At 47.3% G+C, this 14,491-nt stretch overlaps 1 protein-coding gene across 1 annotated transcript in view; it reads right to left on the reverse strand.

The window, feature by feature from the left end:
* Cep164 (centrosomal protein 164) overlaps window positions 1-9,244 on the reverse strand; it is a 64,485-nt gene extending 55,241 nt beyond the window's left edge. The window contains 2 exon segments of the mRNA XM_050156332.1: window positions 2,680-2,798; window positions 9,096-9,244. Coding sequence (XP_050012289.1) covers window positions 2,680-2,761 — 82 coding nt within the window. The 5' untranslated portion in view covers window positions 2,762-2,798; window positions 9,096-9,244.
* Between the last annotated feature and the right edge of the window lie 5,247 nt (window positions 9,245-14,491).

Consider the following 14,491-nt stretch of genomic DNA (forward strand, 5'->3'; position numbering starts at 1 on the left):
AAAAAAAAGAATAACACAAAAAAGATGCATAGACAGGAATATGACATTTACACTTTACAAAGATGACAGTCCCCCCCTAAACCAATCCAATATTCATCTCCACGTCCAGGTATCAACAGTCCCCCCACACTGCCCTACCCAGAACTGATAGATAATCCTAGTCATGGGGCAACAAAACAACAGCCTGGCCAAGAAAACTGGAAACACTGCAGCAAGGAAGAGTGCTTTAGCCCCACTCGGTATTACAATCCGACAGAGACTCGAGTGGCACCGACATGTGGCTAGAGACAGACCCAAATGCACACAGCAGCAGCAGGCCAGAAGGGAGATGAGCCATCCCACTAATGACGTAGGAACATGAGAGAAATCAGTTCTCCTTTTGGTGGAGAAAGCTTTTCTAACTATGACACAAACAGAACTCAGAGGCTATTCACCATCAGACTGATAGACGACATAAAATTACAAAATCTGAGCTGGAGAGACAGCTCAGCAGTTAAGAGCACTGGCTGCTCTTCCAGAGGACCAGGGCTCAATTAACGGCACCCACAGGAAGGATTACAACTGTCCGTGACTCCAGTTTGAGGGGTCGGTGGGCACCAGACACACACATGGTACAGAGACATATACTATGTACTCAGAGAAAACATACACAAAAATAAACAAACAATCCACAAAGAATTATTTTTTAATTCTGAGTCTGGGGCTTTGCATCTGGGTTGGATCACTAGGACCAGAACATGAACAACAAAAGCACAGCTGGACAGTGACTCATATCAGTAATCCCAGCACTTGGGAGTCTGAAGCAGGACTGTTATAAATTGGATCTCAAAAAAAGATTGGCGCAAAGGGGAAGCAGTGGCGGGGAGGAGGCAGAAATCTTTAATAAATAAATTAATTAATTAAAAAAAAATATTGGCGCAAGATAATTCAGCAGGTAAAAGGTGCTTGCCACCGATCCTGAAGACCTGAGTCTAACTCCCGAAATCCACATGGTGGGTGGAGAGAATCGCTCTCGCAAGCTGCCCTCTGACCTCCACAGGTTTACCACGATGTGCGCACCATGCCACCCTCCAGCAAGTAAATGCTTAAAAAACGAATTAACAAATAGAAATGAAGAATATATTCAGTATTAGGACGTCTAAGTGGCAATCAGCAAACACACTAGGCTAGAAGCACATCACAAGGTGAGTGGGATCCTAGACTCACAGGGGGCACGTATTCTTACCCTTCTCTACCAGATCCACCAACTACCTGAGCCAGAGGCATAACTTGTGTCTATGTCCACAACTCTTCCTAATGTCAGAGCAAAGTTCAATCCCTGAACAGCAAAGCACTTCAGGGTGGAAAGGCCCAGCTCTGCCACTCAGCGCAGTGTGGAGCTACAGGAACCTCCCTGAACCTCTCTCACAGGCGGGGACAAGGACAGGACCTGACTCATGGGCTACTGTGGGGTTGCTTTTTGGGTTTTGTTATGATTGCTTGAGAGAGGATTTCGCTATGTAGCCTTATCTGGCCTGGAACCCACTTCGTGGACCAGCCTGGTCTGGAATTCAGAGATCCTCCCTCTGCCTCCCAAGCACTGGGATTAAAGGTAAAGGCATGCACCACTATACTTGGCTTGCGGTGCAGTTTGAAAGGGAAATGAATACGAAGTTTTTAAAACAAAGACTAAAACAAAGAAACACAAATTAATAATGCTACTTTGTTTTTCTTTTTGCTATTTTTTTAAGAGAGGACCTTAAACTCACCACCTAGTGACACTGTAGTGAACTGTAGATCCTCCCTTACTGTCCTGCACACACACACACACACACACACACACACACACACACACAATCTTCCTGAGAGCTGTACCTTCGTATCCGGATTTAAGAGATGCTAAAACTGAACCCAGGGCTTCATACATGCTAGGCAAGCACTCCACCAACTGAGCCACAACCTTGTTGCTTTTGTTGTTGTTTTTGAGACTATGTTGCTCAAGTTGGCCTCACTCTCATGCAGTAGTCCTGGCCTTTAACTTGTAGCAATCCTCCTGCCTTAGCCCCTTAAATGCTTAGATTGCAGGGAATGTCAACATGCCAGCCTTAGCTTGTTCTAAAGAAATTATTGGCCGGGCGGTGGTGGCGCACGCCTTTAATCCCAGCACTTTAATCCCAAGCAGAGGCAGGAGGATCTCTGTGAATTCGAGACCAGCCTGGTCTACAAGTGCTAGTTCCAGGACAGGCTCCAAAACCACAGAGAAACACAGGGTTTTCTATGTTTGACTAGCTCTGTACAAAACAAGCAAATTTTCCAACTTGGGCCCAAAGACTATAGTTTGTCATCCTCTGATTTAACCCAAATATACTGAGCAGCCCTGAGCATGGACTAACACTGTATTTGAAGAACAAAAGCAAACCAGGGGGTTGGGCTTAGTGGTTAAGAGCACTGGCTGCTCTTGTAGAGGACCCAGATTCAGTTCCCAGCACCTATGTGGTGGCTCATAACCATCTGTAACTCCAGTTCCTGGGAATCTGATGCCCTCTTCTGGCCTTTGCCGGCATTGCATACATGCAGCATACATATGCATGGCAGGTGAAACACCCATACACCTAAATTAATTTTTTAAAAATTGTGTAAGTAAAATCAAATATAATGTCTGCCCTCAGAGGACGATCACAACCCACCAGAGCTTCTTACCTTGCTCACTAGGGACGTAGGTCTCATCAGAATCTTCCTCCAGAATCAACTGGTCACCTAAGACGAAGGGTCGTCTAGCCATGATTCAGCCTGGCGAAGCTATTTAGATCCCAGCGACCCTATCCAAAGAGAAAATGAGTGAGCTGGCCTGGAAAGGAAAGATTGAGCTGGGTCACAGCATCTAGGCCATAGCAGACCCTGAAAACCAGCATGGCTAAGGAGCCTGCTGCAGCTCAGAGTTCCACAAACTCTGGGCCTAGGTCACTTCCCTGACTTGGCCCCGCCCAAGGTTAGCAGAGGACACACAATGCACCAGGAGCGTTCTTCAAGACTAGCTCTCTAACGTGTTTATCTTGAGGACTGGAGAGATGGTTCAGTGGTTAAAAGCACTGGCTACTCTTCCAGAAGACCTGGGTTCAATTCCCCAGCACCCACGTGGTGGCTCACAGCCTTCTGTAGCCCCAGTACCAGGGGACCCAACACCATCTTCTGGTCTCTGCCTGCATCAGGGACACACAGAACACACGTACATAAATGCAGGCCAACACTATTCATATACATAACACAAAAATAAATAAACCTTTGAGGAGTTTAACTTTGTATCCCTCCCAAGAATACCCCAAACTGTTGTATATGTCAGAAAACCCCAGTGACACAGAAAACACACACCCGTCAGTGATGCCCCTGTGCATGCTATCCAGGGCCAGAAGTCAAAGTGACTTCAGCACCTGCTCTGAGAGCACTAAGACGAGGACAGTTCCCACTGAAGGAGGAGGAAAGTGCTCCAGCCAATGCTTGCAGGTTCTCAAGCATGGAACCATAGCATGCATGGCAGGGGCTGGACATGAAGAGTCTCATGCCCTGTATGAAAGGAATATCATTGAGAGCTTTGGGGGAGAAAATGACATGAGGGGCCTTTTATTTAGGACAAGAACTCTAGTAAGACCGGCACGGCTGAATTGGAGAAATAAGAAACTGGTGTCAAGAAGGGCATTTGAGGAGGCTTCCGTCCCAGTGAAAGTTAACAAGGGCTTAAACTAGGGAGCAAGAAGCAGGGTAGAAAACGGACAAAGAGATGGCTATTAGGCTTAATGGAAGCACGGAGGAGGAAGGGAAGAGACGAGCCCTGATGGGTTGGGCTGTGTCCTTCCAAAACACTATGATCTGGCTTTATAAGAAACAGTGTCATGGCTGGAGAATGACTCAGAGGTTAAAAGCATTGCCTGCTCTTCCAAAGGTCCTGAGTTCAATTCCCAGCAACCACATGATGGCTCACAAGCATCTGTAATGAGATCAGGTGTCCTCTTCTAGACTGAAGGCAGACATGCAGACAGACCACTGCATACTTAATAAATAAATAATCTTGCCAGGCGGTGGTGGCACACACCTTTAATCCCAGCACTAGGGAGGCAGAGGCAGGCGGATCTCTGTTAGTTCCAGGGCAGCCTGGTCTACAAGAGCCAGTTCCAAGACAGGTTCCAAAGCTACAGAAAAACCCTGTCTCAAAAAAACAAAAATAAATAAATTTAATTTAAAAAAAAATCTTGGGGGCTGGAGAGATGGCTCAGTGGTTAAGAGCGGTGCCTGCTCTTTCAAAGGTCCTGAGTTCAATCCCAGCAACCACATGGTGGCTCACAACCATCTGTAAAGAGGTCTGGCGCCCTCTTCTGGCCTTCAGGCATACAGACAGAATATTGTATACATAATAAATAAATAAATAAATATTTAAAAAAAATCTTAAAAAAAAAAAGTAGTGTCATTAAGACAAAATCAACATTAAATGAGGGCACAAGGATGGGACCCTGACCTGATAGGATTACTGTTCTAAGCAAAGGAGGAGAACTCAGAGTTCTCACTCCATCACATGAAGACAAAGCAAGATGGTAGCCATGTGCAAGGCAGAAGTTAGGGAGGATCTTGATCTGTGACTTCCAGCTGTTGTTTTGTTTGGTTTCGTAATTTTTTTAAGATTTATTTATTTATTATGTATCCAGGGTTCCACCTGCATGTATATCTGCAGAAGAGGGCACCACATTTCATTACAGATAGTTGTACGCCATCATGTGGTTGCTGGGAATTGAACTCAGGACCTCCAGAAGAGCAGTCGGTGCTCTTAACCTCTGAGCATCTCTCCAGCCTGGATCCCCATTGTTTAAGCCTCCATCTATCAGTTCAAGCTGACTATGACAGGCGCTTACTTTGAAGCCAAGGTTTCCAGGCCAGAGATGCAGCGGCACCAGTTCTTGACTGACAACTAGAGTTGTTCTCTACGTATAATACCGTGTGTTACTTAGTTTGCATGTTGACAGTGCTGGAGAGCCTCATACAAGGCTGGGACTGGGCCTTTCCTCCTGGCCCTGGTCTCACCTCTAGCTCTGGACCCCACAGTTCTATCAACCTTCCCCACAGCAGCTCACACACGGAAAACTAACAAAGCAGAAACAAACAGGCTGTCAAGGCCATCCCCGCCTGAGTCAGCCACCCGGGTGTGACCAGCACATCAGGGCCTGGCCTCTCCTGCTCACTCCTTCAGAAACCTGACTGTTGCAGCTGGGACAATGAGCATGCAAAGTCCTGCTGTGACAGCAAAGACACTCCTCTTTCCCCTCTGCCCACTAGAAAGGTCAAAGTGGCCAGGCCTGGGGGGGGAATGACCAGGAACCTGGCAACTCTGCATCTATCCCAGATCCTTAGAGATGTTCCCAGATCCTTAGGATGTCCAACAGACAACCCATCAAGACCTATGACTGTGGCCTTCTGTGATCACGACACTGGTCCCTTCTTCAGTCCACCAGATCCCCAAGAGAACCAGACTCCGTCCTACTCGTTCCCACCATGCCCCCTCTAAGCAATGAAAAAAAAATGGGGGGAGGGGATTTCCCTGCAAGCTGAGAGAAAATGCTCCCCACCTCAGAAGTCAGACCACCCTCCAGACACTACACCCATGCCACTGCACTGAGTCAGAGACGGGAAGGGCCTGACTGCCACTCACTCTGAAAAGGAGAACAGAGAAGGACAGAAAGCAGGGCACAAATGGGGTCACCTGAGTCATTAATCCTCTTAATTGGAAAGAGGGGAAGAGAAAAGGAAGGGGCCACAGACAGAGGACAATGACCCAAACACAAGGTGAAGAAGCGCTTCTCAGACACAGCCTCGCAAGCACTGTACTGACCCTGTCACACAAGCTGAGAGATTCTGCGTCTGAGAAGTGTGACTTATCCCTACCTCCCATCTGCAGAGATCAACAACCTGGAACAACTGGAGTCCTCAGAGGGAAGAGCAAACAAGCCTCAAATGTGGTTTAGGTTTTGTCAGCTGGACACAAGCTAGAGTCCTCGGGGAAGAAGGCCCCTCGGCTGAGGAGCTGCTTCCATCAGAATGGCCTGTGGACATGTCTGCGGGACATTGTCTTGATTGATGATGGATGTGGGAAGGCTCAGGCCACTGTGTTCTGTACCAGCCCTGGGCACAGGGTCCTGGGTTAGATAAGAAAAGTAGCTAAAGCCAGGTGTAGAGGCACATGCCTCTACTATCGGCACCAGGGAGGCATAGGCAGGTGGAGCCTGGTCTGCGTGGGGTGTTTCAGAACAGCCAGGGCTACATAGAGACACCCTAAAAAAATTTAAAAAAAGAAAGAACAAGAGAAAGAAAGGAAACAGCAGTAGCTGAGCTGAGCAAGCCATGAAGAGTGAGCCAGGAAAGCAAGCATTGCTCCGCCATGGTCCCTGCCTCTGCTCCTGCTTGAGTTCCTCCCCTGATGCCCCTTCATGATGCACTGTATGCTGTAAGGCAAGAGAAACCCTTTTCCCCCCAAGAGGCCTTGTTGTTGGTGTTTTTCACAACAGAAAACAAGCCGGGGACAACTGACTATAAACAGAATTATCTATATGTAATTACCTACAGGCCAGGAGGAAACTGAAAAATCTGAATCCATGGGTTTTCCAAATTTCAGACAAGTCTCCTGCCAGGAATCTGTTTGGGCTGTACTATACCTTTCCCGGCGTCAGAGAAACGTGGCAAGGAGAGGCCAAAGCAGGAGGGCACAGAGAAGCGAGGCAGGGAAGGTGTGCACAAAGAGCGCACACCTCCCTGAGAGCTCACGGAGGTCGCTTTTGAGATGGAAAAACTTCTGTGGAGCACTTATCAAGTTTCCCTCTAGGCACTGGACTTGCGTGGCATTAAACAGATTCAGCTATCACTCTTCCCCAGCAACTGCTGCTAAGTCAGACAGTCCCAGATAAGAGTTCCAAAACTGAACTAGGCAGGCCCACCACCTCAGCACAAGGAGGTGCGAACAGAATCCCAAGTTCACGGTCGTCCTCAGCCAGGGGAGCTCAAGGACAGCCAAGGCTATTTTAAGGCCCTGTCTCAAAAGAAAAAGAGAAAGAAAGAAGCCGGGTAAGTGGTGGTGGCACACACCTTGAATCCTAGCACTTGGGAGGCAGAGGCAGGCGGATCTCTGTGAGTTCGAGGCCAGCCTGATCTACAAGAGCTAGTTTCCAGGACAGACACCAAAGCTACAGAGAAACCCTGTCTCAAAAAACAAAAAAAAAAAAAAAAAAGGAAGGAAGGAAGGAAGGAAGGAAGGAAGGAAGGAAGGAAGGAAGGAAGGAAGGAAGGGAGAGAGAAAAGATGGGGGAGGAGGCCAGCAAGTACCACTTGGTACTTGCCACCAAGCCTAACAACCTGTGTTTGATCCTCAAGAAGCACTTGGTGGAAGGAAAAAACACTTCAAGTTGTACATACACACACACACACACACACACACACACACACACAAAGAAAACATAGAAGAGTATTATTTCATATGAATTAAGATATGAGCCTGAGCCCGAGCCTAATTAATGGTGCCGACACTGAGACCTGGAGGACGAACGGGTATTTACTGACATTAGGAAACAAGTTCTAACATAGTAGCAGCAGCACACGTACAAGCTCTGTGTCCCAGCAGGAAAGTAACAGAGATGAGGGCAAAGCCATGCCGAAGATGTGGCCTCTGTCACAGAGAACTTCACGTTTCCAGAACAGACTGAAAAAGGAGGCCAGAAGAGAAGGAATAAAACCAGAGGGGCTGGGGCTGCCAAGATGGCTTAGCAGTTAAGGGCACTTGGTGCCCTTCCAAAGGACCTAAGACCCTTCTCAGCTCACAACCACCTGTAACTCCAGTGCCAGGGATCCACCTGACTCTATATCTCTAGCACTGAGGTTACAGCATGAACCACCATGCCTGGCTTTCACAAGACATGCTTACAGAGAAAACTACCATCTGAGCTCACCAGCCCCCAAAGCAAGAGAATTTAAAGAAGGAACACCGAGAACAAGGGCAAAGTGGCTTGGAGGGAAGGGGTGGAGACTAGGGGCCACAGACGCCCCGCCTCCCCCACTTTTGAAATAGACTGCTTGAATGGAAGGCAAGGAGCAGCTCCAACAGCCGGGCTTGGGAGGGCTGAAGCTATATGCAGGGCTTCATAAAGGGCTGTCAGAAGAATTTCATAAAGGAGGCCGAAGTGATGAGATTTACAGTCGAGAAAGGTGTCTGATGGCTACAAAGGAACTAATCAGAGACGGGCAAAAACAGAGGCACAACCGAGAAATTATGAACCATCAGTGGCTACCTAAAAGAAAAGAAGGGACCAATCCGGAGTACAGGAGAACGCAGATCTTGCAGTCTAGGTGAAGGGAGAGAAGAGAGAAAGCAAAGAGGATTTCAGCCAGTGCATTGTGATTTTAGGCCTTCGCCATGAAGCAACCCCACAGCAGACTGCCTAGAATCCGAGACATGCATGACAAACATTGCGTGCTGCGGGCACTAGAATGAATTCCCAACGTAGACTGGCCTAAATAACTGGAGAAGCTCTCCACTGAGACAGAAAACACGCGACAGATTGATATGGAGTCCAGAGAAAGTCGGAGACGATCCATAAGCAGATCTAAGCTCGAGAAGGAGGTATCAGGCCGGGCAGCAAAGTACTTTGCTGAGCAGCGGGTAACTGAAGCTCTGGGTGCAATCAATCCCCAAAGCTAAAGTCCTATGAGAAGCAAGCAGGGGCCTGCAAGAGGGCTGAGCTGGCACACGCACGGGAGCAAGTCACCGAGGCCAAGAAGAGGGCAGCGGTTTCGGGAGGAGATTCCTAAATCAGTGCAAAGAAAACCCAAAACTTCGCCTCTTGCCCATCTGGCCAAAAGATGCCAAGAGCTTGATCGAGCTTGGAATAGCCCAGTTGTGGGTTACAAGAGGAGGAGCGGGATGGGGGTGCGGGGGGTATTTTCAGGAGACGTTAGAAAGCCAGGCCGCGCACGCCCGAGGGCTCTCCTCTCCCACCTCAGTTCCCGCGCATCAACACCTCGCAGCACCTCAGCTCCCTGCAAACTCCTTGCCCGCCACGCCACCAACCCAGGCTCCGAAGAGGTCTCACCTGTCCCCAACCTGGGGTTCCCTGGGCGATGGCTCTGCGCCGCCTCCCCAGCACCACCCCGGCCCCCCACTTCCAGGGACGCCGGGGTGTCCGGCTCCCCGCTTCCAGGGACGCCGGGGTGTTGCCCTGCAGCGACCAGCAACCACTTCCGGAAAGGCACCAGCCTAGCAACTGAGAGTCCCGCCTCTACAAAGAGCCAATAGGTCGCTGACTAAGAGCCCTGCCATTGGATTGGTTGGATGTCCCGTCAGCTCACGGAGGTTTTGCCCGTTGCTTCATGGAAGTTTTAGTTCAAGATAGTGGATGAGCCCACCACCATCACCAAGGGGTTAAATCGACAGTCAGAGATCTGAAAGTAGATAAGAGAATTTTTTTCCGCGGTAGGAAGGGAGCATTCATAATACTAATAGCAATGTGAATTATCCATCATTTAAAGACCATCATTTTTATAAAGTGTGAGCAGAATTAGGTGAACAACAGTGATTAGCAATAGTCACCCCACTGACTGGGCCGTTAATAAGAGAACTATGAATGGACTGGAGACATGGTTTGATGTTAAAAGAGCTGGTTACTCCTTCCTTCTAACGTGTATGGTTGTGCCGGGCCTGAGGGCATTTAGGCGGAGCACTCCAGATACAAAGGCCGGCACATCTCTACAAGTTTGAAGGTAACCTGGTCTGCACTGTGAGTTCCAAGCCAGCTGTGGTGGCGCACGCCTTTAGTCCCAGCTCTTGGGAGGCAAAGACAGGAGGATCTCTATTAAGTTCGAGGCTAAACTGGTCTACAGAGTGAGTTCCAGAATAGCCAGGGCTGCACAGAGAAAGCCTATCTTGATAAACGAGAGAGAGAGACAGAGACAGAGAGAGACAGAGAGACAGAGAGAGAATGAGAATGAATATTAAGTGTTTGGTCTACATTTGTCTGTACCTCTGGTGGTGCATGCCTGGTGCCCGCTGAGGCCAGAAGAGGGCCTTGTAGCCTCTGGAACTGGAGTTATAAACCACTGTGCGCCACCTTGTGGGTGCTAGGAACCAAATCTTGGTCTGCTTCCCCAGCCCTACTGCTAACTTTCAAAACTAGTCCCTTGCCACTAGAGGCTAATTCTACAAGGAGGAACTTGAGGATGTTGTTACCATGAATCCAGACAGCAGGATGTGTTTCCCATGTTTAACTTCAAATCTTTCTGCTGCCCTCTGACCTTTATTCTCACCACAGATGAAAAACATCCCAGTCCTCCTCATCACCATCTTTTAAAAGGTCTCCAAGGGACCAACAGACCAGACTTGGAAGGGATGCCCAAGGTTGTCAGACCATGACCACAGACCTAACTAAACATTGCTCATAGCATCCTGTACCCGAACTTGGGGTATATGCTGGAGAGAGAGTTCAGCAGTTACCCACACTGCCCTTTCAGAGGACCAGCGCTTGATTCCCAGCATCCGAGTGGCAGCACACAGCTGGCTGTAACTCCAGTTCCAGAGGATCTGGCGCTCTCTTCTGGCCTCCACTGGCACCAAGCACACATATGGTGCACAGACATACCTGCAGGCAAAACACTCAAATACAAGAACCATGGCATTTCTATATGTGTGGTATTGGGGTAATGGTTGCTGTTGTTTCCTAAGGACTGCAGGTCATATCCTGGGGTTGGTTTGCCAAGTTCAGCAGCTCACTGGAGCAATAGAAGTTAGTTCCACTGCCAAGTTAATGTGTCCTGGCTGAGCTTTTATTTCTTTAGTTTTTTATATGAAAATTGCTGTCCTGAGACTCCTGGAACTTCTCAGTCCTGTTTCCAGAGTGTAGGGTTGCAGGTGCTCGCCATCAGCCCGTCTGGATCCATTTGCTTTCTTTGACAGTGGTTCCAACTCTTGTTACCACGATGGCCAAACATTTTCTGTGACTCTCCTTTGTCCCTTGAAGGCTAGAAATTGATGTGTTGACTGGAATTTGGGCAACAGTTACCAATNTTTGGTGGGGACGGGAGCTGGGATTGCAGGACCCGCTGATTTTCTTTTCTTTTCTTTTCTTTTTTGAACAGATGTCACCAAATTACTACCAAAAGTATTTTTTTTAATTTACCATTTATAGCTGGATGGTGGTGTCACATGCCTTTAACCCCAGTAGGGGATGGGGGGGTTGATGGGATGGCGGGAAGGCAGGCTGAGGCAGGCAGAACTCTGAGTTTCAGGCCAGACTAGTCTACAAAGTGAGTTCCAGGACAGCCTGGGATGGTACATAGAGAAATCTTGTCGGGGGGGGGGGGGGGATTACAGTGTAACCTTCACCAACATATTACCAGTAATAAAGGAAGGGAGGGGAGAGGGAAGAGGAGGAAGAAAGGGGTAAATGACATGAATGACACTTAAATATTATTGGGATTCTCCTTGGTTGATTGGTTGGGTTAGACTAGGAGTTCTGTTTTGTTATTTTTTTGTTTTTGATTGTTGACTGCCCTGGCTGTCCTGGAACTCACTCTGTAGACCAGGCTGGCCTGGAACTCACAGAGATCCACCTGCCTCTGCCTCCTCACGCGCTGGGATTAAAGGAGAGCACCACCATGCCCTACTTTTAAGTTTTCTTTTTAATTATGTGCATGTGTGTGGTCTGATTGTGGGTTTGTACAAGTGAATAAAGGTGCCCATGAAGGCCAGAGTGCTGGATAGTCCTGGGGCTGGGGTTACAGGGAGCTGGGAGCTGCCTGATGTGGGAGCTGGGAATTGAACTCGTGTCCTCTGCAAGAGCAGTGAATGCTCTTAACTACGGAGCCATCTCTGGCCCAGGTTGGTCCTGAACTCCCCATCTTCCTGCCTCTACCTCGAAAGTGTATTCTGTCACACTAGCTAGCAATGGGCTTCAGTTTACATTCCCTCACTATTAGTAAAGTTTGTAATATATGAATATTGCCCATTTGAATTTCTTCTGTGAACTACTTCTCTATATTCTTTATATCCTCTATATTGTTTGGACAGTTTCATTGATTTGTGGTGGTTCCTTGCGTATTGTAGCCATTAACCCTTTGTCTCCCCATAGTGTAGCAAATGATTCCTAACACGTGGCTTGTGTTTTATTTTTTTAAATGTCCCTTTTTTCCACTCGGGAGTTGTGGTAATACCATCCACAGCTAGTCTTCACTGAGTGTTCACAAAAATCCAGACCACTCTAGAAAAAAAAAAAAGCCAAAAATCTAAGCAGGGAGAGAAGAATCAAAAATCTAGATTAAGCGGTTCAGTGACTCTGTTTCAGGAATTATCTGAAGAGAAAGTTAGATTATAATCTTGACTTGAGAAACAGGGAGTTACCCCCCCTTGTGATTATCACTGGTATTTTTGGAGTTTTTCAATGATCACTGGTATTTTTGGAATTTTCCAATGACTCCCTTCCTACCCGCTTTGGTGGTTTCTTCCCTTAAATACCCCTTCTCCCAGCTACTGGGGTCAAACTCTCTACCCATGCGTGGGAAATGGGTTTCAGCTCCAGTGCAATGGTTCCTGTCCTGTCAATAAACCTCGTGTAATTGTAGCAAGGACAGTCTCGTGTGAGTTCCTGGGGGGCTGTGTTATCCCAAGACTTGAGTGAGAGTCTCCCTGCTCCGGAGGTCTTTCAAAAGTGCTTTACATGAATTACTTCATTAAGGTTTTTCCTTTTGTTCTTCTGACATAGGATCTCACTAAATCCTATGTCAAGATCAAGCTAAACCAGGCCGACCTAGGACAGTGGGGAGCCTGCCAAGTATTGAGATTAGAGGTGTGTGTCCCCACAAGGCTCTTGTCACTGTTACCCTGGTTCACAAATGAGGGACTTTGAAACAGAAAGGAAGGTCAAGTAAGGAGACTACCTCCCCGATAATAAGTGGGAGAACCAGGGTGCTGCTTCTGAGTCTGCAGACATGCTACATATTTCAGGGGAAGCCTGTCCAATTGGTTGTTTTTTTTTTTTTTGCCATAAGTTTTATTAAGGATGCCTTTTTAAAAAAGGTACATTGCCTTCGGGCCAGAAGAGTTCAGATTTCATTACAGGTGATTGTGAGCCAGCATGTGGTTTCTGGGAATTGAACTCAGGACCTCTGGAAGAACAACCAGTGCTCTTAAGCTCTGAGCCATCTCTCCAGTCACCCTAAGGAGACTTTCTTTAACATAAGGCTGTTGAAATAGGATCGGCGGGGCTGTGTCCCCAGCACCCTGGCAGCCTGCTAGCTCATGCCCGAAATAACAACACACAAATTGTATTCTTTTAAAGACTGCTTGGCCCATTTCTGTCTAGCCTCTTCTAGGCTAATTCTCACATATTAATTTAGCCCATTTCTAATAATGTGTGTAAGCACCCCAAGGTGCACTTACCAGGAAGATTCTAGCCTACGTCCATCCTGGGTCGGAGTTGCCTGGGAGAGCAGAGCCCTGGGAGAGCAGAGCAGAGTCTGAGCTCACTTCCTCTTCCTCCCAGCATCCTATTCTGTTTACTCCTCCCACCTATGTTTTAACCTATCAGGGCCAAAAAGTTTCTTTATTGCTTAACCAATGAAATAAACAGATTGATATATGACACTCCCACATCATAAGGCTCTGAAAATATTCTATTTTTTCCCTAGTTCTATTTTAATGTTAAGCTCTTTAGTGTATCTGAAACTTATTTTTGGATGAGATGTGGATTTGGATTCCTCTCCTTCCAAGTGGATTGCTGATTGTCCCAATGGCAGTTGTTGAACAATGCTTCTACTCTCTGATATAAATGCTATCTTTTTATTGATATTTATTGAGCTCTACATTTTTCTCTGCTCCCCTCCCTGCCTCTCTCCTCCCCCTTCAATCCTCTCCCAAGGTCCCCATGCTCCCAATTTACTCAGGAGATCTTGTCTTTTTATACTTTCTACTTCCCATGTAGATTAGATCCATGTACATCTCTCTTAGGGTCCTCATTGTTGTCTAGGTTCTCTGGGAATTGTGGTTTGTAGGCTGGCTTTCTTTGCTTTATGTTTAAAAACCATCTATGAGTGAGTACATGTGATAATTGTCTTTCTGTGTCTGGGTTACCTCACTCAAAATAATGTTTTCTAGCTCCATCCATTTTCCTGCAAAATTCAAGCTGTCGTTATTTTTTTTCCTGCTGTGTAGGACTCCATTGTGTAAATGTACCACATTTTCCTTATCCATTCTTCAATCGAGAGGCATTTAGGTTGTTTCCAGGTTCTAACTATGACAAACAAAGCTGCTATGAACATAGTTGAGCATATGTCCTTGTGGTACAATTGAGCATCCTTTGGATATATATCCAAAAGTGGTATTACTGGGTCTTGAGAAAGGTTGTTTCCTAACTTTCTGAGAAATTGCCACACTGACATCCAAAGGGGCTGTACCAGCTTGCATTCCCACCAGCAGTGCAGAAGTGTTCCCTTTCCCCCA

Source organism: Alexandromys fortis, unplaced genomic scaffold, assembly GCF_014885135.2.
Source record: "Alexandromys fortis isolate MF-2015 unplaced genomic scaffold, M_Fortis_MF-2015_v1.1 scaffold_89, whole genome shotgun sequence".
Taxonomy (NCBI): Eukaryota; Metazoa; Chordata; class Mammalia; order Rodentia; family Cricetidae; genus Alexandromys; species Alexandromys fortis.